Source organism: Bos indicus, chromosome 11 (assembly GCF_029378745.1).
Source record: "Bos indicus isolate NIAB-ARS_2022 breed Sahiwal x Tharparkar chromosome 11, NIAB-ARS_B.indTharparkar_mat_pri_1.0, whole genome shotgun sequence".
In the NCBI taxonomy this organism is placed as follows: Eukaryota; Metazoa; Chordata; class Mammalia; order Artiodactyla; family Bovidae; genus Bos; species Bos indicus.
In genome coordinates, this window is record NC_091770.1 from 11,854,188 (window position 1) to 11,880,083 (window position 25,896).

Consider the following 25,896-nt stretch of genomic DNA (forward strand, 5'->3'; position numbering starts at 1 on the left):
CCGAGCACCTTGGAGTGCAAGCTCTGCAACAAGAGAAGCCACTTCAGTGAGAGACAGGCCCACCCACCACAATTAGAGAGTAGGCCCCGCTGTCTGCAACTAGAGAAAAGCCCCTGCAGCAAGAAGACCCACTGCAGCCAAAAGTGAATAAATAAGTAAAATTATAAAAAAAAAAATGAGTGAATGATTAGGCATGTAAATTAAATGCCATTGAGCTTAAAACCTGTTCCCAAACACAGTACTTCTGCACATTAATTAAAAAAAAATTTTTTTTAAAGATAATTTGCATGTATTTTTAATTTAATCCTTGTGGCAGTTCTGAGTAGATGGGATGTTGCATTGAGAAGAACCTATCCATGGTTATATAATTAATATATCACAGAGCTTAGATTTAAACATATCTTACTCAACGAAGGTTTTTTTCTTCTTCATTTTCTTTTCTGATACAGCACCCTGTGATTGAAGTCTGTGAGCTATAAGCCTAGGCCTCTCTCCATTTGTATTTATTCCTTTAGTCCACTAGAGGTCAGTATTGGGCTGATAAAGAAAGGAACCTCTGTTTTTTTGATTCACAGAATTTTGAGTCTTATTGCTAGGTACCCTTGGAAGTTGTATTTGCAATAAAACTTTATTTAATGGCATGTGTAATGACAGCTGTAAAAGTTGTAATAGCTACATTTTTAGGTGAATAATTCAAGTTAGGTGATTCTTATCCCCCCCCCCCCCCCCCTTAAATAAATAGGAGAATATTCAAATTGTCTTTTACAGATATCCCTCTCTTTTGTTGGGCCAAATCTCATTCTTACATAGTTTTTTTTTTAATTATTTTTTCCTTTATATAGTAAGCATTTATCTGAGTTTTCTGTGTATATGTCATTGTATCTGGACTTGGGGGATTCTAAGAATAGGCAAGTATGTTTTCTATCCTGAAGAAGAGAAGAGTTGAACTCTGAAGTGCTGTACTGTCATTTTTTATCTGAATATCTGACAAGTTTACTTAACTCATCTTCTGTATCCTGCCTTTAACTTACTATTTCCACAGTTCCTATTTTTTGGAATGATCCCATCATCTAGTCTTAAAGACCAGAATATTTGCAGTTATTTTTATTTTCTTTCCCTCTTCCACATACAACATTTAAATCAGTAAACTATATTGCTTCTGCTTTTTCTGTATCTGCTGCTACCTTAATTCAAATTCTCATCATTGTTATTTGGACTCCTTTCAGTTCAGTTCAGTTCAAGTAAGTTGCTTGGTCGTGTCCGACTCTTTGCGACCCCGTGAATTGCAGGCCACCAGGCCTCCCTGTCCGTCACCAACTCCCGGAGTTCACCCAAACTCACGGCCATCCGTCAGTGATGCCATCCAGCCGTCTCATCCTCTGTCGTCCCCTTCTCCTCCTGCCCCCAATCCTTCCCAGCATCAGAGTCTTTTCCAAGGAGTCAACTCTTTGCATGAGGTGGCCAAAGTACTGGAGTTTCAGCTTCAGCATCATTCCTTCCAAAGAAATCCCAGGGCTGATCTCCTTCAGAATGGACTGGTTGGATCTCCTTGCAGTCCAAGGGACTCTCAAGAGTCTTCTCCAACACCATAGTTCAAAAGCATCAATTCTTCGGCACTCAGCTTTCTTCACAGTCCAACTCTGTGATCTGTATTGATTTTCCTGTTTCTAGTCTTTATCTTCTCCCAGTTGACCATTGCTCAGCTCCCAGAGGATGTGCCCGAATTGTAAAGCTGATCGTTTTCTTCCCCTGCTCACATTCTTCTCTTGTTCCTCCATTGCCTACTAGCTGGCCTTGAAACTACTTTGTATGGCATCTTTAACTTTGTCTCTTATTGTTGTTCAGTCGCTAAGTCCTGTCCAACTCCTTGTGACCCCATGGACTTCGGCACACCAGTCTCCTCTATCCTTCACTATCTCCCAGAGTTTGCTCAGATTCATGTCCATTGAGTTGGTGATGCTATTCAACCATCTCGTCTTCTGCCGCCTCCTTCTCCCTTTGCCTTCAGTCTTTTCCAGCATCAAGGTCTTTTCTAATAAGTCCGCTCTTCACCTCAGGTGGCCAGAGTATTGGAGCTTCAGCTTCAGCATCAGTCCTTCCAATGAATATTCAGGGTTGATTTCCTTTAGGATTGACTGATTTGACTATCTCCTGTTAGTCCTTCATAACTTATGTTCTTATACAAAATTATTTATTGCTTGGGTGGATAATGTTATTTCACATGTCTTTTCTTATGCGGTTTCTTTCTTCTGGAATGGTTACCCTTTCTACCTATTTCCCTTTGTAAAAATCATATTCACTTTTTTAAATTGGAGGATAATTGCTTTCCAATGTTGTGCTAGTTTCTACTGTACAACATAGTGAATCATCTATAAGTATACGCATATCCCCCTACTTCTTGAGCCTCCCCACTTGCTACCTTTTCCTCCAAGTTCCTGAAATCCTCCTTGCAAGTATGATTACTTTCTGCTAATCATCGTACCCATGCTTATTTCTATCATACTCATTGCACTGATTTCAGCCACTTGTTTGCTTATCCATTTCTTAAAATGATGTGAGGTTCAAGAGTCAGAAAATCTGTTTTATTTGTATAGTCAACACAATACTGGGCTCAAGTGGTTGTTCAGTACATGTTTGACTGAAAGTAGGGATATAGGGAGAAAGCACTATGAGTTAAAACAGTGAGAGGAGGCTTTCTCAAGGAAAAAGAATTTTAGTTGGGTTTTGGAGGAAAGATTGAGTACAGGTAGGGAGAGGTCATCTAGAAGAGAAATGGCTCAAGCAAAGATATAGTAGTGAAAATATTCTTAGTATATCATGAGGTAGATTCTGTTCCAAGTAGAAATTCATGTTGGAGAATATTGGAAAATACATTGGGACAATCAGGTTCACCTCCCATTAACTGTAATGAGAAGGTGATGAGTTCCATTTTAGGTATGTAGTAAGTGAAGTGATGATCGCACACACAGTAGTAATATAGAACTAGAGATACACTATTGAATTCTGAGGGAGTGGGAAGAGTGGTAGAAGAGTAGGGGTTGAGGAATAAACTTGCTTTATTTCTATATATTAGGAAAACAGAGAAGAACATATGTGAGGGAATCTTGAGGAAGAGGTGGTTAAATGTGTAAAGATTATTCACAAAGAGAATGAACAAAGAAGTTAAAAAAAAGGCCTAAATGTTTTCTAAAGTCTGTTTGTTTGCTTGATACCCTGTTACCTGCACTCTAGGCAGCAAAAGTCAGTCAGCTGCTTCTTTGTCTCCAAGGTTGTCCTTGGAGGGACAGAATAAATGGTTCTGGTGAGATGGCTTAGCATGTTAGAAAAGAGCTCTGAAGAACTCTTGTTTGTTGTATGGACTTTAGAGTCACATTTTAATTTTTACATATATTGCATATATTTACATATTTTTATCTCTATTTACTCTTCTCTACTTCCTGCCAGTCCCATAACATAATTTTGAATAGATGGTGGTTTTCATTTGCTTTCTAATGGGTAATATCTGAGTATGTATTTCATTGTTCTACTTGTTTCAATATTTCCAACTTGATTAGTTCTTTCTTGGCAGATCTGCCCTGACTGCTCCTTTATAAATGGAAAAGCCTTGATAATTTTGACAGAGACCCCAAGTGACTATCGAGCCTTGGAATAAAACTTACAGTGCTCTCATTTCTAGCGTAGGGTATGTTGATTTGGCCTAAGCTACTTTATGCTCCATCAAAGTGATTGGTAAACCAGGCACAAAAAGAACAAATCATAGATGATCTAAAATTACTTCCATAGGGTTTCTTTCAGATTTGTATTATTTGAAGTATAAGTGATACTACTTAGATGTGGCTCCTCTCAATTGCTTTTGGTACATTGATAGTATTTTATTGATTGTGAAAGAAAAATATTTAACTTTGGATTCAATAAAATAAGACCAACTTATGAAAGGTTTTAGTTTTGCTGTACTGAGAGAAAGAATAAAGAGACAAGTGATCATTCTCTAGTTGAGGGCTTGCTTTTCTAATATGAAAGCTTTAGCTTTCTAGAGTCCTCAATCTCTTATTGTGTGGTTTACATTGAAAATAAGTGAGGGGGGGAACTTCCTACCTTTGAGAGGAGTAGGAAGAATGTTTTGTCGAATTTGGGATCTCGAATGCTTTAAGGATATATATTCTTGTTTACAAACATAAAGTAAATGTTATTGGGTATCTTCCCTCTCAGTTTGGTTACTGAAGCCATGTATTTTATGTAAGTCAAATCAAAATATCAACAAGTACTATGCAGAGAAACAAGTTAGTCCATTGATTCAAATCTCTGGAATGTAGATTCTTTTCATTTTCTTGGCAGAGTCTAGCTCACATAGTTGAAGTTTTTCTCTGTCCTGTTATAATTGTCTTATTTAACTAGTACCTGGACTAACCCTTATACTTAGTATTTATCTAGAATTCTTAATCTCATTCAAAATATTTGGAGATTCTGTTTTTTCTCTTGAATTGATTTCTACTTGTTGCTGAGTAGAAACATCATATAGTGATTAAGGAATGCATATTCTGAGAAGTCACATTTCTTAAGCTTTATATCTTTGGATGATACTAAGAATTAACATTATTGTTTTTAAAAAGAAAAGTTCCACTGTGAAACACTTTTGGAACATGCTGGATTAAAGCATGTTAAATAACTTTTCTTAAAATAGGACTTTTCCCAGTTTTTATTCTGTTAATGTATTGTACATCATATGTCTAGAAGAAGGTTTGCATAACATGGAGTGTTTCACATTTATTTGACTGCAGAACTCTTTTTTGGGGGACTGTTTTTGTCATGCTTTATGGGTCTGTTGGTGTAGTGGGAAGATGACTCATATGGAATTTAGGAGATCACACTTTGGGCTTCTGATTTACCACTTACTAACCTTGTGGCCTCATACAATCCTTTGTCTTCCAGTGTATTTCCTGAGTGGTGATTAAGATCCCTTCCAGCTCTGATACTTTGGTCTAACTTCTGATGTTGACTCTGTATAGTCACACTTTCCACCTCTTTGGATGTATGGAAACCACATTGTTATTTGAGTGTACTTTGTTAAGCTGAGGGAATTACACTTTTCTATAAAAGTTTAGAAAAAGAAATGCTTAAAACTCTGACTTCCTCAGACTAAGGTCATGAAATTCTGTTGGATTCATTAGTTCATATTACTCTATTAAGATATTTCATTCTCCTGATTAAAATTTATTGATCTCATATATCCACATATCTGTTTTTAAGAGTACCCTAAGCTTGAAGACTCCTGTCCCTTTTCTCCAAACCACAGTGGTTCTAGTATAGCACTTATCTTTTAAGAGATAAATATTTAGTCATTTGCACTAATCTCTTCGCTGCTGTGCCATGCTAAGTCATTTCAGTCGTGTCCAACTCAGTGTGACCCTATGGACTGTAGACTGCCTGGCTCCTCTGTCCATGGGATTCTCCAGGCAAGAATACTGGAGTGGGTTGCCATGCCCTCCTCTGGGGAAATTTTCCTGACCCAGGAATCCAGCCCGCATCTCTTACGTCTCTTGCATTGGAGGGTAGGTTCTTTACCCCTAGTGCAACCTGGGAAGCCCCAATCTCTTGGCAAATCAATAGATTTCATTTTTGTGATGACAGTGTGTGTATTTAGAAAATCTTCCCAGGTGGCACTATTGGTAAAGAACCCTCTTCCAATGCAGAAGACTTAAGAGATGTGGTTCGATTTCTGGGTTGGGAAGACCCCCTGAAGGAGGCCATAGCAACCCACTCTAGTATTCTTGCCTGGAGAATTCCTGGCACAGAGGAGCCTGGTGGGCTGCAGTCCATGAGGTTGCAAAGAGTTGGACACGACTGAAGTGACTTAGCTCTCACTAAGTGATTATCTTTTTTTTTTTTTTTTCCTATGTGCTACATTAATATGTTTGGTTTTATTTCTGGTACTAAAACTTTATGTATTTTAAGGCATTTCATTGTATTTTCTTTTGATACCAATTAATTCAAAATTAAAAGTTCTTTGAATGCTTAAGTTTTGTTTCTTCTTTTGTTTGTTTATTTGTGTGTATTTATTTCTATCCTAGGCACAACAACAAAGAAACCTGGATAACATCATCTTGCAACAACCCAGGATAGGTAGCAAGAGAAAATCTAAGAAAGAAGCTTATACAATTTTTGATACAGAAATAGAAAGCACTAGCCCCAAGTCTGAACAGGATTCAGGAATTCTGGATGTTGAAGATGAGGAAGACGATGAAGAGGTAACTAACATTTGAACCGGGGCAGTGAACTTATTGTTCCTTTAAATATAGTGTGTTTGAGATGTGATCAGGAATTTATCAATGTAACATAACTTGTGTGATCTTCAGGATATTAAAGATCATTTAAAATACAAATGGTGCCTGATTTAAGGAAACTGAAGATGTACTAAGATATCTTAGGTTCTAAATCTTTATATTTTAAATATATTCATCCATTTTTTGTTTGTTTGTTTGTTTCAGTGTTTTTGATTGTATACTGAGTACTTCATTAAGGGAAGAATAGAGTTTACCTGACCTAGAGAAAGAGACCTAGATGACCTCTGCTGAAGCTGGAACAAATTACTTGAGACAAATAAAAGATGTTACTTTAAACAGTGGAGTGTAAACAAAGAGCTTTCTTAGCCTTGAGAAATGGTTCAGATTGAAATTACTAAATGGTTTCAGAAAGTTGAGAACATATTTCTAGAAGAAATAAATGTATATATGATTATAGAGTATCTGGGAATTTTGAGACATGTCCATGCTGTCTTAATTCTGTGACACTCTGAGGTGAAGAATAAGATTAAGTGGCTTAACTAGTATATTTTTATATCTTTATTTGTTGTTAAAAGTATATTTAATGTATTTTTAAAAATAAAACTACTGTGATATTTGAGATTTCCAGTTAAAATATTTTTGAACTACTTATTATTTGCATAAACTGGATCATTTTTTGTGTAAGTATAGTGGTTAGGGTGACAATATACAGCCTTGACGTACTCCTTTTCCTATTTGGAACCAGTCTGTTGTTCCATGTCCAGTTCTAACTGTTGCTTCCTGACCTGCATATAGGTTTCTCAAGAGGCAGGTCAGGTGGTCTGGTATTCCCATCTCTTTCAGAGTTTTCTACAGTTTATTGTGATCCACACAGTCAAAGGCTTTTGCATAGTCAATAAAGCAGAAATAGATCTTTTTCTGGAACTCTCTTGCTTTTTGGATGATCCAGCAGATGTTGGCAATTTGATCTCTGGTTCCTCTGCCTTTTCTAAAACCAGCTTGAACATTATTTAACTTATATGCAGAGTACATTATGAGAAACGCTGGACTGCATGAAGCACAAGCTGGAATCAAGATTGCCGGGAGAAATATCAATAACCTCAGATATGCAGATGACACCACCCTTATGGCAGAAAGTGAAGAGGAACTAAAAAGCCTCTTGATGAAAGTGAAAGAGGAGAGTGAACAAGTTGGCTTAAAGCTTAACATTCAGAAAACGAAGATCATGCCATCTGGTCCCATCACTTCATGGGAAATAAATGGGGAAACAGTGGAAACAGTGTCAGACTTTATTTTTTTGGGCTCCAAAATCACTGCAGATGGTGACTGCAGCCATGAAATTAAAAGACGCTTACTCCTTGGGGAAAAAAGCTATGACCAACCTAGATAGCATATTGAAAAGCAGAGAGAGAACTTTGCCAACAAAGGTCCGTCTAGTTAAGGCTGTGGTTTTTCCAGTAGTCATGTATGGATGTGAGAGTTGGACTGTGAAGAAAGCTGTGCGCTGAAGAATTGATGCTTTTGAACTGTGGTGTTGGAGAAGACTCTTGAGAGTAGTCCCTTGGACTGCAAGGAGATCCAACCAGTCCATTCTAAAGGAGCTCAGCCCTGGGTGTTCTTTGGAAGGAATGATGCTAAAGCTGAAACTCCAGTACTTTGGCCACCTCATGCGAAGAGTTGACTCCTTGGAAAAGACTCTGATGCTGGGAGGGATTGGGGGCAGGAGGAAAAGGGGACAACAGAGGATGAGATGGCTTTATGGCATCACTGACTTGATGGACGTGAGTTTGAGTGAACTCCGGGAGTTGATGATGGACAGGGAGGCCTGGTGTGCTACGATTCATGGGGTCGCAAAGAGTCGGACACAAATGAGCGACTGAACTGACTGACTGATAGTGGTTAGGTGCATGAACTTTAAAGGCTTATGGACCATTCAGATATTGATTTTGCTATTTTATTTTACTTAAAAATTATGAGTAATGATCATATTATTTACTTTTCAAATGCTCACTGAAATGAGCAAGAAACCATTTACTACTGTTCTCAGTAACCTGTTTTATCTTTAATTATTTGTCTCCTTTTTATGTTTCCCCAGGTAAAACTAGATTCACTGTTTCTTCCCCATCCGTGTTCTTTGTTATATCCTTACTACACTTCTTACTCTTCTCTCTCTGCTGAAACTACAGCCCCAAACTTTTCACTAGCTTTGTAATCTTAGATATTGTTTGGAACTTCTCACTATGTCTTCTCACTTAGTCTTCCAAACTAAAGTTTGGAACTTTAGTGTCTTTGGAACAAGTGCCTCTACTATTAAAGGTGGTCAGCAAATTTCACTACTCTTTGTTGCTGATTTCTCTTTCATATCATTATTATCAGAGTGCCTGCCCTTATTATCATTACTCTTTTTGCTTCAGAAATTAAATTAACACTATTTAAATGGGGCTGAAAAACAAATAAATGGATTACTTACTTATTGTCTAAGTCATTAGCATTTAACTGTCATTGCGTATCTGAGAGACTGTCATATACATAAGGTACTACATTCTTTTATATAGTTTTTGTTATTGACGGGATACATTTCTATAATCAAATCAATAATTTTATGTACAGTTTATCAGGTTGTGTTTACTATGTGAATGGGTTACATCAGTATTTCACTGGGCGTCCCTGGTGGCTCAGATGGTAAAGAAGCTGCTTGCAGTGCAGGAGACATGGGTTCGATCCCTGAGTTGGGATGATCCCCTGGAGAAGGGAATGGCTACCCACTCCAGTATTCTTGCCTGAAGAATTCCATGGACTGAGGAGCCTGGTGGTCTGTAGTCCATTGGCTTGCAAAGAGCTGGACACGACTAAGCTACTACACAATAGTTAATAAAATGTGAAAGTTTCATTTTAATCCCTAATGTACTTGGATAAAAAGAACTTTTAATAATTCTAAGATATAGAGGTAAGGAAAAACCAGACATTTCCCTGATACCCATGGAAATAGAACGGGGCAGAGAAAACTTGATCCCCTGAGTATTTTTTAGCTTTCTCTCTAGCTTGGAATGACTCGTATGGTTGGATATGGATCCACCCAGGAGACCAGATTGTCAGGGATTAGACTCATCACAAGTAAGAAGTTTATTAGCAGTAAAATAAAGCATCAAGATCAGGATGAGGTCCAGTTAACATTTTAAATTTACATTTTAGATTCCCATTAAGGAAGTTAAATTCTGTCAGGCACTATGGCTTAAGGAAACAAGTTAAACATAGTGTATGCCCCTGGATAATACACACCCCAAAGAGAGGGTTATGTGATAAGATGAAAGAATGAAAGATGTACACAGTTCTCATATATTAGTGAGAGCCTGCTGGATATGAGCCATTCTTTATTGTTAGCTCGCTGAAGATGCTGGGCAAGTCCTTTTTTAATCTTTGTTCCATATTTTTTCATTGTTTTGTCTTCTGACGTCCAGAGAAGATGAAGAAAGTCTGACTAGTAAAATATGTTGGGGTTCCTCATAAAGGAAGTATTATAAGAATGTACTTGGAAGTTAGCATTTTAAAATGGTTATGTATCCCAAATCAAACAGAATTTGTATTAGAGATTTGCTGATTGCGCTCTTACAATAAGAATTCAGCACTTTGCTGTCATCTAATGGCATCCTATCTTAAAAAAAAATCCTACCTTATATTTATTTACTTCTCAGTTTGAATCTTCTTCAAGTGCACATTCTTAATCTCAAACCTCATGTAGAGAATTATTTATTTAGATGTCTCCAAACTGGTTTCTTGGCATAGTTCTTGCATGGTGTGAATAAATTCTTCAGATAAGGTCTTCCATGACCCACTGTGACGTTCTGACCTTCATTCTTGTCATTCTTCAACAGACCTCATTGAGAGTAGCATAAATAGTTTTTGAAATATTTTGACTTTAAACTGTGGCATAGAATTGAGTAGTTCTTAATCTATTTGGAGGTCATATTTTCTGTGACAGTTTAATAAACTATATGGACTTTACCCTTTACTTTGCTGCTTTACCCAGTAAAATCTATGTACATTCACTTACAAAAAATTATGTATAAAATTTTAGGGAATTTGTGAAACTAATGTTGCCCCTAGGACGTAAGTTAAGAACCTGTGTTGTAGAGAGAGTGCTTCTTGAACTTAAATTTGCATAGAAATCAACTTGGAATCATATTAAATGCAGATTCTGATTGTGTAGGATGGGGGTGAATCTGAAAGTCAGCGTATTTAACAAACTCCCAGTTAAGAACTGTGCTTCTGGTCCCTGGGCATACTTTGAGTTGCAAGGCTATAGTGGACCATGAGGAAGCATTTTTAGTACATAAAGCAAATAAATTCATGAATGTTTAGGTGTCTTACTGATTTTTCGTTAATGTGTCCTAACATTTTTCCAGCAAAGAATACTGTACTTGAATCAGTTCAGTTCAGTTCAGTTGCTCAGTCATGTCCAACTCTTTGCGACCCCATGGACTGCAGCACGCCAGGCTCCCTGTCCATCACCAACTCCCGGAGCTTACTCAAACTCATGTCCATTGAGTTGGTGATGCCGTCCAACCGTCTTATCCTCTGTCGTCCCTTCTCCTCCTGCCCCCAATCCCTCTCAGCATCAGGGTCTTTTCCAATGAGTCGGCTCTTCGCATGAGGTGGCCAAAGTATTGGAGTTTCAGCTTCAGCATCAATCCTTCCAATGAACAGTCAGGACTGATCTCCTTTAGGATGGACTGGTTGGATCTCCTTGCAGTCCAAGGGACTCTCAGGAGTCTTCTCCAACACCACAGTACAAAAGCATCAATTCTTCAGCACTCAGCTTTCTTTGTAGTCCAACTCTCATATCCATAGATGACTACCGGAAAAACCAAAGCTTTCATTAGATGGACCTTTGTTGACAAAGTAATGTCTCTGCTTTTTAATATGCTGTCTAGATTGGTCATAAATTTTTTTACAAGGAGCATCTTTTAATTTCATGGCTGCAATCACCAGCTGCAGTGACTTTGGAGCCCCCCAAAATAAAGTCTCTTACTGTTTCCATTGTTTTCCCCATCTATTCACCATGAAGTGATGGGACCAGATGCCATGATCTTAATTTTCTGAATGTTGAGTTTTAAGCCAACTTGTTCACTCTCCTCTTTCACTTTCATCAAGAGGCTTTTTAGTTCCTCTTCACTTTCTGCCAAAAGTGTGGTGTCATCTGCATATCTGAGGTTATTGATATTTCTCCCGGCAATCTTGATTCCAGCTTGTGCTTCATCCAGTCCAGCATTTCTCATGATGTGCTCTGCATATAAGTTAAATAAGCAGGGTGACAATATACAGCCTTGACATACTCCTTTCCCAACTTGGATCCTGTCTGTTGTTCCAAATCCAGTTCTAATTGTTGCTTCCTAACCTGCATATAGGTTTCTCAAGAGGCAGATCAGGTGGTCTGGTATGCCCATCTCTTTCAGAATTTTCCACAGTTTGTGGTGATCCACATAGTCAAAGGCTTTGGTGTAGTCAGTAAAGCAGAAATAGATGTTTTTCTGGAACTCTCTTACTTTTTCGATAATCCAGCGGATATTGGCAATTTGATCTCTGTTTCCTTTGCTTTTTCCAAAACCAGCTTGAACATCTGGAACTTCACAGTTCAAGGACTGTCGAAGCCTGGCTTGGAGAATTTTGAGCATTACTTTGCTAGTGTGTGAGATGAGTGCAATTGTGTGGTATTTTGAGCATTCTTTGGCATTGCCTTTCTTTGGGATTGGAATGAAAACTGACCTTTTCCGGTCCTGTGGCCACTGCTGAGTTTTCCAAATTTGCTGTCATATTGAGTGCAGCATTTTCATAGCATCATCTTTTAGGATTTGAAATAGCTATTGAATAGAAAGTACTTGAATAGAAAGTCGTATTTTGTTTTCTAAAATCTGTTGCTTTCCAGGTGGCACTAGTGTGAAGAACCTGCCTGCCAATGCAGGAGATGTAAGAGTGCAGGTTCAGTCCTTGGGTTGAGAAGATCCCCTGGAGGGGGGCATGGGAACCCACTCTGGTATTCTTGTCTGAAAAATCCATGGACAGAGGATCCTGGCGGGCTATAATCCATGGGGTTTCAAAGAGTCAGACACAACTAAAGCAACTTAGCATGCACACATAATAAATTAGAGCATTATTTTTAATGAAATTTTATAATTCTGATTTAACATAGTTCAGTTTAGGTATTTTTTTTCAATATCTGAAGAACGTTTTGCCCTTTCCTGTGTTTTTAGTGAAAATATACTTAATATATTTTTTGAGCCAAGTGACATTTGTACATTATTTACTATGTCTTTAGTTTGATAATAATAGTAGACTATAGAATGAGATGGGTAAGGAAAACTGAACACCTGCAAAAGAGGTTTCTACATAGCAAACAGATTGTATATTTTTAAACTGAAGTAAAGTTTGTGTCAGACATAGGAAAAACTTAATAGCCTGGGGATGAAAAACTTAATAGCCTGAAGATGAAGTCGCAGTAGGAAGTTGTCATCTTGGATGAAAAAAATGATTAAATGTTGAACTGACTGCCAAAGTCAGTCTCTTGATTGCTAGTTGCAAGAAAACTATTCCCCTGTAAATTCTCTCCCTATTTGTATTTTATTTTTGTCTAAGTTAATGAAAGGGTCACCTTAATTAATGTAAGTTTTTTATTTTAACTTGTCATATATATATATAAAGTTGAACTATATAAACTGCTGGTATTTGCCCATTTTTTGACCAAGAACTTAGTTTTCAGTGGAAGTATGTATGAATTTTAGAATTAAAAAGTATTTATATTTCAATTATATGGCATTATAATTTGAGATCTGTAACATTACAAAGTGATCACTCCCCAAAGGGTCACTTCTGTCAACATACTGCTGACCCCTTGAATGCCTTGAAGCCCTCCTCCAGGCCCCTTCCCCTCTGTTGACTACTGGTCTGTTCCCTGTAACAATGTGTTTGTTTTTATTTTATTTAGTTTTATATTCCACATATGAATGAATTCATACATTATTTGTCTTTTTATTTCTGATATTTCACTCAGCATAATAACCCTCAGTTCCATCCATGTCATCCCAGTTGGCAAGATTTCATTGTTTTTATCTAGTTGATTAGTATCTACCTATATGCCAGATCTTTTTTATCCATTCCTTATCCATTAATGGACATTTTCCCCTATCTTATGGCTATTGTACAAATGGCTATCGTAAATAATCCTCAAGTGAACATAGGGGTACGTATATCTTTTTGAATTAGGTTTTCATATTCTTTATATATATATATACACACCCAGTAGTTACAATACCTGGATAATATGGTAGTTCTATTCTTAAGTTTTTGAGGAATCTCTGTACTGTTTTTCATAATAGCTGCACCAATTTACAATCCCACTAACCATATTTGAGTGTTCCCTTTTCTCTATATCCTCTCCAGTATTTGTTATTTTTTAACTTTTTGTTAAAGTTAAAGCCATTTGTTAAAACTTTAACAAAAGCTTTTTCATTCTGATGGATGTAAGATGATATTGTGGCTTTTATTTGCATTTCTGTAGTAAATAGTGATGTTGAACATCTTTTTATGTGATTTTAGCCACCTGTATGTCTTTAGAAAATTGTATATTGAGTTTATTTTCCCATTTTTTAAATTGGACTGTTTATTTTTTGTTGTTGAGTTGTGGGTTCTATATATGTTTTAAATATTAACTCTTTATCAGATATGTGATTTGCAAACATCTTCTTCCATTCAGTAGGTTGTTTTTTGTTTTAATGATGATTTCCTTTGCTGTGCAAAAGCTTCTTAGTTTGATATAGTCCCATTTGTTTACTTTTGCTTTTGTTTCCCTTCCTTTTGGAGTTAGATCCAAAAATCATCACTAAGACAGCAATCAATGAGATTACCTCTTGTGTTTGTTTTCCAGGAATTTTATGGTTTCAGGTCTTACATTTAAGTCTTTAAACAGTTTTGTGCTAATTTTTGTGTGTACTTTAAGATAGTGGTTCGGTTTCATCCCTCTGTCTGTAGCTGTCCAATTTCCCAACACCATTTATTGAAGAGACAGTCCTTTTTCCATTGCATTATATATTCTTTGCTTCTTCATCATAAATTAACTCTTTATTGACCAGGAGAGTTTTGCAGAAACTAATGCCTGTGGCCAGCGATTTGTTATATAAGTGAATATTGAAAAGTCTCTGGTCGATAATGTTTGGGTAACAAAAGATGTTTTCATATGTCTCTGTTCAGTAATGTGATAACTGTCCACATATATGTAGATAGTTTTTGGGCTCTTAATTATGTTTCATTGGCCTGCGTGTCTGCTTTTGGGCCACTGCCATTTTGTTTTGATTACTATAGCTTTGTAGTATAGTTTGAAATCACGATCATGGTCTCTCTGGCTCTGTTGTTTTTCAAGATTGTTTTGACTATTTGGGATCTTTTGTGGTTCCATACAGACTTTAGAATTGTTTTTTCTAGTTCTGTGAAATATTTCATGGGGAATTTTGATAGGGATTTATCTGCCTGCAATGAAGGAGACCTGGGTTTGATCCCTGGGTCAGGAAGATCCCCTGGAGAAAGAAATGGCAACCCACTCCAGTACCTTTGCCTGGAAAATCCCATGAACAGAGGAGCCTGGTAGGCTACAGTCCATGGGATCGCAAAGAGTCAGACATGACTGAATGATTTCACTTTCACTTTTCATTGAATCTGTAGATTGTTTTGGATATTATGAACATTTTAACAGTGTTAAGGCTGTATATTGTCACCCTGCTTATTTAACTTATATGCAGAGTACATCATGGGAAACGCTGGACTGGAAGAAATACAAGCTGGAATCAAGATTGCCAGGAGAAATATCAATAACCTCAGATATGCATATGACACCACCCTTATGGCAGAAAGTGAAGAGGAACTAAAAAGCCTCTTGATGAAGGTAAAAGTGGAGAGTGAAAGAGTTGGCTTAAAGCTCAACATTCAGAAAACAAAGATCATGGCATCCGGTCCCATCACTTCATGGGAAATAGATGGGGAAACAGTGGAAACAGTGTCAGACTTTATTTTTGTGGGCTCCAAAATCACTGCAGATGGTGACTGTGGCCATGAAATTAAAAGACGCTTACTCCTCGAAGGAAAGTTATGTCCAACCTAGATAGCATATTCAAAAGCAGAGACATTACTTTGCCAACTAAGGTCTGTCTAGTCAAGGCTATGGTTTTTCCTGTGGTCATATATGGATGTGAGAGTTGGATTGTGAAGAAGGCTGAGTGCCGAAGAATTGATGCTTTTGAACTGTGGTGTTGGAGAAGACTCTTGAGAGTCCCTTGGACTGCAAGGAGATCCAACCAGTCCATTCTGAAGGAGATCAGCCCTGGGATTTCTTTGGAAGGAATGATGCTAAAGCTGAAAGTCCAGTACTTTGGCCACCTCATGTGAAGAGTTGACTCATTGGAAAAGACTCTGATGCTGGGAGGGATTGGGGGCAGGAGGAGAAGGGGACGACAGAGGATGAGATGGCTGGATGGATGGCATCACTGACTCGATGGATGTGAGTCTGAGTGAACTCCCGGAGATGGTGATGGACAGGGAGGCCTGGCGTGCTGCGATTCATGGGGCTGCAAAGAGTCAGACATGACTGAGCGACTGAACTGAACTGAACTCTTCTATTCCTTGAGCATGAAATGTTTTTTCACTTACTTGAGTCTTCTTTAATTTCTTTCATCAGTCTTCGAGTTTTCAGTGTACAGGCCTTTTATCTCCTTGGTTAAATTTAATCCTGGATATTTTATTCTTTTTGATGCAGTTGTAAATTGGATTGTTTTCTTAATTTCTTTTTCTGATATTTCATTACTGTTGTATATGCTTTCCTGGTGGCTCAGACGGTAAAGCATTTGCCTGCAATGCAGGAGACCTGGGTTCGCTTCCTTGGTCAGGAAGATCCCTTGGAGAAGGAAATGGCAATCCACTCCAGCATTCTTGCCTGGAAAATCCCATGGACGGAGGACCCTGATAGGCTACAGGAAATGCCATGGATTTCTGTGTATTGATTTAATATCCTGGAACTTTGCTGATTTCATTGATTAGTTCTGATTTTTTTTTTTTTTGGTGGGGTCTTTAGGGGTTTCTAAATATAGTATCATGTCATCTGCAAACCGTGACAGTTTTACTTCTTTGTTTCTAATTTGGATGCTTTTATTTAATTGCCTTGCCTAATTGCTGTAGCTAGGACTTTGAATACTTTTTTGAATAAAAGTGGTGAGAGTGGACATCCTTGTTTTATTTCTGATCTTAGAAGAATAACATTAAGCTTTTCACTGTTGGCTATGGTGTTAGCTGTGGGTCTGTCATATATGGCCTTTAGTATGTTGAAGTATATTCCCTCTATCCTTGGACAGAGGAGACTGGCAGGGTATGGTCCCTAGGGTCACAAAGAGTCACATGTGACTGAAGCGACTTAGCACACAGGCATATTCCCTCTACACCCACGTTATTGAGAGTTTTTATGGTAAATGAACCTTGAATTTTATTAAAAGCTTTTTCTGCATTAAGATGATCATATGTTTCTCCTTTATTTTGTTAGTGTGATGTATCACATAGATTTTAGATGTAGAACCATCCTTGATCCCTGGAGTAAATCCCACTTGATTGTGGTGTATAATCCTTTTAATGTATTGTCAAATTCAGTTTGTTAATATGTTGTTGAAGATTTTTACCTCTATGTTCATCAGGGATATTGGCCTGTATACAGGTTTTCTTTTTGATGTTGTCCTTGTCTGGTTTTGGTGTCAGGGTAATCATGGCATCATAAAAAGTGTTTGGAAGCATTCCTTCCTATTCATTTTTTTTTTTTTGGCGGGGGTGGGGGGAAGAATTTGAGAAGCATGCATGTATGCTAAGTCACTTCAGTCATGTCTGACTGTTTGTAACGCTATGGACTATAGCCTGCTGGGGCCTCTATCCACCAGATTCTCCAGGCAAGAATACTGGAGTGGGTTGCCATGCTCTCCTCCAGAGGATCTTCCTGACTCAAGGATTGAACCCTTGTCTCTTATGTCTGGTACATTGGTAGGCAGTTCTTTACTGTTAGCAGCACCTGGGGTGCCTGAGTTTGAGAAGGATAGGTATTGAATCTTTTTCAAATATTTAGGATGATTCACCAGTGAAGCCATCTGGTCTAGGCCTTTTGTTTATTGGGAGGTTTTTGATTAGTATTCGGTCTCCTTGCTAGTAATCAGTCCATTCAGCTTTTCTGTTTCCTCACTATTCCATCCTGGTAGACTATATGTTTTATCTGTTTCTTCTAGGCTGTCCAATTTGTTGGCATATTATTGTTCATAGTATTCTCTTACCATTCTTTGTGTTTTTGTGGTATCAGTTATAATTTCTCTTTATTCCTGATGTTATTTGACTCCTCTTGCTTTTTTTCTTGCTTTGTGTAAAGGCTTGTCAATTTTATTTTTCTTCTTAAAGAACCACCTCTTAGTTTTCTATTGTCTTTTTGCCTTTACATACTGTTCATGGCGTTCTCAGGGCAAGAATATTGAAGGGTTTACCATTCCCTTTTCCAGTAGATCATGTTATTTCAGAGAATGAGATAGTTGGATGGTCAGCATCACTGACTCAATGGACATGAGTTTGAGCAAACTCCAGGAGATAGTGAAGGACAGGGAAGCCTGGTGTGCTGCAGTTTATGGGGTTTCAAGGAGTCTGGTATGACTTAGTGACTGAACATTTGTCTTTTTAATTTCTATTTCATTTATTTCTGCACTGATCTTATTATTTTCTTTTATCTACTAACTTTGGACTTTGATTTGTTCTTCTTTTTCTAGTTCCTTAGCATTAAAATTAGATTTCTATTATTTCTTGAAGTAGTCCTGGACTGCTGTTGACTTCCCTCTGAGAACTACATTTGCTGCATCTTAAAGACTTCAGTGTGTAATATTTCCATTTTTCTTTGTCTCTAGGTATTTTTTTTTAATTTTACTTTTGATTTCTTCAATGACCCACTGGTTGTTTGGTAGCATATTGCTTAATTCCCACATTTTTATTGGTTTTTTGGTTCAGTTTTCTTCTTGTAATTGATTTCTGTTTTCATAGTGTTGTGACTGTGAAAAATGCTTAATATCTCAATCTTCTTAAGTTTATTCATTTAATTTCTTTTTTAATTGGAGGAAAATTGCTTTACAATGTTGTGTTAATTTCTACCATATAACAGCACAAATCAGTCATAATTATATATGTATTGGGTACATTCCACAATTCTAAATTTTTACTACCCCCACCAAATTTTATGTTTTTGATGTCACATTTTGCATCTTTTTATTTATGTTTCCTTAGAAAATTATTGTATTTTTTTGTAGCTAAGTTTACTTCTTTTGTCTCTTAAGCTTTATGGTAGTTTTATAAGTGCTTGATTGGCTACCTTCTTTTTTAAAATTTTTAATTAATTAATTTATTTTAATTGGAGGATAATTGCTTTACAGTGTTGTGATGATTTTTGCCATACATCAGCATGAATTGGCCACAGGTATACATGTGTCCCCCACATCCTGAACCTCCCTCTGACCTCCCTCCCGACTCTATCCCTCTGGGTTGTCCCAGACCACTGGCTTTGGCTACCTGCTTCATGTATCAATCTTGCACTGGCCATCTGTTTTACATATAGTAATGTCCAGGTTTTAATGCTATTCTCTCAAGTCATCCCATTCTCCCCTTCTTCCACTGAGTCCAAAAGTCTGTTCTTTACGTCCGTGTCCTGCATGTAGGATCATTGGTACTGTTTTCCTAAATTCCATGCTGTTGCTGCTGCTAAGTCGCTTCAGTCGTGTCCAACTCTGTACGACCCCATAGACATCAGCCCACCAGGTTCCTCTGTCCCCGGGATTCTCCAGGCAAGAAAACTGGAGTGGGTTGCTGTTTTCCTCTCCAATTCATGAAAGTGAAAAGTGAAAGTGAAGTCGTTCAGTCGTGCCCGACTCTTAGCGACCCCATGGACTGGAGCCTACCAGGCTCTTCCATCCATGGGATTTTCCAGGCAAGAGTACTGGAGTGGGGTGCCATTGCCTTCTCCCCTAAATACCATATATATGTATAAATATCAGTATTTGTCTTTCTCTTTCTGACTTGCTTCACTCTGTATATTAAGCTCCAGGTTCATCCACCTCATTAGAACTGTCTCAGATGCATTCCTTTTTGTAGCTGAGTAATATTCCACTGTGTGTATGCACCACAACTTCCTTGTCCATTCATCTGCCGATGGACATCTAGGTTGTTTCCATGTCCTAGCAACTGTAAATAGTGCTGCAGTGAACATTAGGGTACATGTGTTGCTTTCAGTTCTGGTTTCCTCAGGGTGTATCTTGCTTACGTTTTCCCATGAGATTTTTACTTTCCTGTGTTTTCTTCTTATCAGTTAGTGTTGTTTTTTTTTCAACTTAGGGAATTCCCTGTAACATTTCTTGTAAGTCCACTTTAGTGGTGATAAACTTCTTTGCCATGCTGTGCTTAGTTGCTCATTTGTGTCCGACTCTTTGTGACCCCCGTGGATTGTAGCCCTCCAGGCTCCTCTGTCCTTGGGGATTCTCCAGCCAAGAATACTGGTAGCCATGCCCTCCTCTAGGGGATCTTCCCAACCCAGGGATCAAACCCAGGTCTCCTGTATTGCAGGCAGATTCTTCACAGTATGAGCCTCCAAGGAAGTTAACTTCTTGAGCTTTTGCTTATTTGGAAAGCCTTTACCTCATCTTTAATTTTGAATGACAAACTTGCCGATTAGAGAAATATTGGTTGGAAAAATTTTCCTTTTAGCAATTTGAATACGCCATGCCACTCACTTATGGCCTGTAGAGTTTCTTCTGATAAATCTGCTGGAAGCTTTATAAGGATTTTTTTTTTTTTAATATAATAAGTTTTAAACTGTGGAAAATTCTGAAAGAGATGGGAATACCAAACCTATATGCAGGTCAGGAAGCAACAGTTAGAACTGGACATGGAACAACAGACTGGTTCCAAATAGGAAAAGGAGTACATCAAGGCTGTATATTGTCACTCTGCTTATTTAACTTCTATGCAGAGTACATCATGAGAAATGCTGGGCTGGAAGAAGCACAAGCTGGAATCAAGATTGCCGGGAGAAATATCAATAACCTCAGATATGCAGATGACACCACCCTTATGGCAGGAAGTGAAGAAGAACTAAAAAGCCTCTTGATGAAAGTGAAAAAGTTGGCTTAAAGCTGGCCAACTGGCCAATCTGGTCCCATCACTTCATGGGAAATAGATGGGGAAACAGTAGAAACAGTGTCAGACTTTCCTTTTTTGGGCTCCAAAATCACTGCAGATGGTTATTGCAGCCATGAAATTAAAAGATGCTTGCTCCTTGGAAGGAAAGTTATGACCAACCTAGATAGCATATTCAAAAGCAGAGACATTACTTTGTCAACAATGGTCCGTCTAGTCAAGGCTATGTTTTTTCCAGTAGTCACGTATGGATGTGAGAGTTGGACTATAAAGAAAGCTGAGTGCTGAAGAATTGATGTTTTTGAACTGTGGTGTTGGAGAAGACTTTTGAGAGTCCCTTGGACTGCAAGGAGATTCAACCAGTCCATCCTAAAGGAGGTCCGTCCTGGTTGTTCATTGGAAGGACTGATGTTGAAGCTGAAGCTCCAATACTTTGGCCACCTGATGTGAAGAGCTGACTCATTTGAAAAGACCCTGATGATGGGAAAGATCGAGGGCAGGAGAAGAAGGGGACGACAGAGGATGAGATGGTTGGACGGCATCACTGACTCAATGGACATGAGTTTGAGTGAACTCCGGAAGTTGGTGATGGACAGGGAGGCCTGGTATGCTGTGGTTCATGGGGTCACAAAGAGTCAGACACGACTGAGCGACTGAAATGAATGAATGAATGAAGTTGTTTTTCTCTTATTGCTGTTAGAGTTCTCTCTTAGTCCTTACTCTTACCATTTTAATTATAATGTGTCTTGGTGTGCTTCTCCTTGGTGTCATCTTTCTTGGAAGTCTCTTGACTTCTAGACCTGGATGTCTGTTTCCTTCCCCAGCTTGGGCAAGTTTTTCAGCCATTATTTTTTCTGACCCTTTTCTAAGTTTTCTGACCCTTTCTCTTATCTTTCCCTTCTGAAACTTCTATAATGTGAACATAATTCCACTTAATGTTGTCTCAGATATCCCTTGAGGTATATTCACTTTTTTTTTTAAGATTCTTTTTTCATTTTTCACCTTTTTCCAGGTGATGTCCATGTTTTTCTTCCAACTCATTGATTCTTTCTTATGTTTTAATCCAATCTGCTGTTGAATCCCCAAAGTGTATTTTTCAGTGAGTTACAACTGCTGTTTAGTACTTTCTTATATTTTCTATCTTTTTGTTGAGGATTTCACTGTATTCATTCATTCTACTCCTGAGTTTGGTGAATATCTTTATGACTGTTACTTTAAACTCTTTATCAGGTTGGTTGCTTATCTCTGTTTCATCAAGGTCTGTTTCAGGGCATATGTCTCCTTCTTTGGTTTTGGAATACGTTCCTTTGTCTCTTCGTTTAGCCAGACTCTCTGTTTGTCTAAATGTGTTAGGTGAAACAGCTGTCTCTCTCAGTCTTAAAGGAGTGTGCTTTATAAGTTATGATCCGTGTGGCCTGGAAGCACAGTCTTCCCTGGCCACCAGAACCAGGTGCTCACAGGCTGTCCCTCATGTGGACCATGCATGCCCTCCAGTTGTGATGGGACCTTCGCTGCTTTGTGGGGAGAGTGGAGAGTGGTGCACTTGTCCGGCCTAGTTTTGATGTTAGAAATTTGTTTTGAATCTTTATATCTTACTGTGGTATATTCAGATGTTTTTGCTTATTTCTAAATATCTAGACAGAACTTTAAAAATCTTTAGAAGTAGTGAACAGTTTAGTTTGAGAATGTATTAGAGTCATCAGAAATATTATTTTTGAAATATTGGAAGATAGAGTGCAAAGAACCATTTAAGATGATATATTATTTGTGAGAAAGTGGCCAGTAATACCTACAGAGAGTAGGGTTGTTGTGAGGATTGACTGAAGTAATTTATATAATGTTTTGTCATAGTGCTTGGCACTTACAATCCTACCAGTATATAATAGTTAACATTGTAGCATTCTGACTGTGCTTTTTTTTTGCAATAAAGATGAAATATATCTTGATATATTTTTGATAATGTACCAAAAAATGGTAATGATACCATCTATTGTAAACAAACAAACAAAAATCTATTGAAATAAAGCAATATTGAGTAAGACATAGTTTGAAGAAGCAGGGCCTATGATTTCTGCTTTGTCCTAAGGTTACTTAGAGCTTCTGCATTCTTAGAATACTTCATTGTTGCCACATTTCTGGCACATCTCATATTCTAGTTTGTTTGTTACTTTTCTTAATTTGTTTACATACTGTTAGTTATGTAAACTGCAAGGTTGCTACAAAGGATATGGTTTTCCACTAATCCACAATCCCTGTTGTGTCTGCATGTTGGATATTGCTGTTTCTCATCTTATTTGTGCAGGTGCTGAGGGAAATATATTATTGCTTTTAACAAGTGTGTAATAAAAATAGGAAAATGGAAGATATACTGTCAGGACCACATGTTTGGGAAAAAATAATGACAATATAGTTAATTGTAAAAATGAGTAGTAGTCCAGTATATCTGTTAAGAGAATACACTTTAATGTGCTGGCCTGCTTTGCTGATTCCCTGTATCCACTAACCCCTGCTGGCTTTGCATTTTCCATTTCTGTTCTTGATGAAAACTGGTCTGTTAAGGATAAATGTAGTCAAACGAAAAGTAAGTACCTATATTTATAAACAAGTGGCAATAAAGGCAATAAAGACAGTTGACAGAGTTGAATGAAAGCAGTGTGACATGCTTTAGGTATTCTATTTTGCTTTTCTCATTCCTAGTGTTTGATCTTTTAAGTCTATCCATTGGCAAAAATTTGTTATGGCTTACATTGATTTAGGATCTTAAAATTTTTTTCTTTTTCTGATAGTATAAAAGTTTTGTTTTGAAAATTTTTGCCTTAATTATCAAGGTTTACCTATCTTTTCAGGTCTTCTTGAATATCTACTTTATGTACTTGTTGCTTTTTCAGCCACCACTTCTAACTATATGCGAAGTTGCTATTAACCCCGAATAGGGAATGTACTTTCCCCCATTCCGTCTCTGTAATACCAAATTCTACTTTTCCATGAGGACTAGTTGAATCTCACCTCTTCTGTACTTATTTATCTTTTACTTATTTATAAGAATTTTTAATTAAATATGCTACATGTCAGTTAAAGTATAATTGACATATAGTGTGATATATTGAATACACATACACAAACACACACAGACTCTTCACTTAATATTCCATTATTAAATTTAGAGCCTTTTCTCTCAGAAAAATGATTTTGAAAGTCAATTTTATTCTTCATTCTTCCCCACTGTCCCTGTTAAATCTGTCATTTGAAAGAAAGTGGTATATTTTAAACATCATATTTGAACTCTCAGTACATTGACTTGTTTTCTGAGAATGACATCCTTCCACATTATCACAATAAAATAATCACACTCAGGAATTTAATATATAACTTATATACAAATTTTCCCAGTTGTCCCAATATTATAGCAGTTTTTTCTTTCATTTTTTTCCTGCAATCATATGTAGACATGTATCACATGTTGCATTTAATTTTTATGTATATTTATTCTCCTTTAATGTTCTTGTATTTAGGTACATATGGTACACCCCCATGATTAGATTCAGGTTAATAATTTTTGGCAAGAATATTACAAAAGAAGTATTATGTTCTTTTCAGTGCATCATATCAGGAAGTACACAGTTGATTAAGGTGGTGTCTACCAGATTTCTCTACTGTTTTTCACCTATTGGTTTTAGAATTGATTGATGATTCTTTCCTGAATCATGTATTACTATGGTGATTATAAAATAGTGATTTTTCTATCTTTACCATTTGATTCACATTGATTGGTTGGCATTCTTCTAAAAGAAGAAATTTACTTTTCTCCCTTTCCTTTTTTTTGTCTCCGTGTTGGCACTTATATGTTTTTTAGTATACAGCTGCTTATAGTCCATTCTTGTCTTTCATTTTGATTCTCCATTTGTTCCAAACTTGAGTCTCATCCATTGTGCTCTGCTGTGTCTCTGTCAGTTCTGAGCATCTCATTCATTGTCTTGCACAGGATGGGTTCACTCCAGGTTTTGCCCCAGCCCCAGCATTAGCTGTTTTGTCAAAGAGTTCTTGTTCCTTTTACTGGAGAACGGTATTTAGAAACCAAGATACGGGCATTGGGTGTGCTCCTTTTGTGGACAGAATTAAGAAATATACATACTACACTGGCAGAGATATTTTTATAAATTGTAAGTTAAGTCTGATGCTTCTAATTCAAACCTGATATCATAGCTCTTCCTCTTCTGTTGCATATTTGTGTCTGAGAATTCTGGTTCCCAGAGTATTAATATATTTACTCCTCTTCTGTTGCATATTTGTGTCTGAGAATTCTGGTTCCCAGAGTATTAATATATTAATAATAATTAATAATATAATTAATATAATAATAATTATATTAATAATAATTAATATAATATAATTAATATATATTTGGGCAATAATAAATTAATGCCCAAAATAGTTTCAGAATTTCTATGCATATACCACTAAAAGCAGTAAACTTACTAAGTTCAAGATTTCTTTGCTGTTCTTTTCATCTTAAATGCAGTGGAGCTATATTGTTCAAAATGTTTTGCTCAGATGTTTGTTGGCTATTTTAGTTTCTCGTGTGTGCTCATTATCCAATTTATATATTCTTAGGCTCATTGATTTCTTTTTGAGTAATTTTTGGAGGTTCCCTATCCTTATTAGTTTAATTTTTTGACTATATAAAATATGAACATGGTTCAAAAGGCAGAGTTATATAAGACAGTATGTTCACTGAAATCCCACTCTTCTCTTTATCTCTCCCTCCTGATCTTAGCCACCCTTTGTAAGTAGTCAATATTGTGAGTTTGTGTTTGTGGCGTGTATACATACTCTTTCTCATACCTTATATAACATTAACAGCATAATGCATATATATATGTTTTGTACTTTGTTTTTTCATTTGAAAATATATCCTGAAAATAATGATTTTTATATCAGTTCCTGGAAATCGTTCTCATTCTATTTTTACTACTAAATTGTACTCCATTTTTGAATGTACCACAGTTTATTCAGCTAATCTCCTGTATGTAGGAATTTAATGATTTCTAATCTTTTCCTGTAAAAGTATAGTGTTTCTGTTATAGAGCTATTTTGATTAGCTCAACAAAATACTAACAATACCAGGTACTGGCAGGGTGCAGGACAGCTGTGCATTTGCTGTAAAAATGCAAAATGGTTCAGTCAGTTTGGAAAAGAGTCTGTTAGTGAATTTATAAAGTTGAACATACACTTACCATGTGACCCAGCAGTCTCACTCCTAGGAATTTACCCATTATGTTTACACAGTAACATCTACCTGAATTTTTATAGCAACTTTATTCATATGTTGCAGCAAGTAGAAGCAACCCAAGTGTTCTTCAGTGAGTGAAGAGATAAAAATGAA

General features: G+C 37.1%; 1 protein-coding gene across 4 annotated transcripts in view; it reads left to right on the top strand.

Moving 5' to 3' along the window:
• The window catches only part of EXOC6B (exocyst complex component 6B), a 722,047-nt gene that overhangs the window by 304,477 nt on the left and 391,674 nt on the right, over positions 1-25,896 (top strand). For all 4 annotated transcript variants that reach the window (XM_070798075.1, XM_070798078.1, XM_070798076.1 and 1 more), the window contains exon 7: positions 6,069-6,245. In XM_070798075.1, the coding sequence (XP_070654176.1) occupies positions 6,069-6,245 (177 nt within the window). The remainder of the gene's footprint in view (positions 1-6,068; positions 6,246-25,896) is intronic.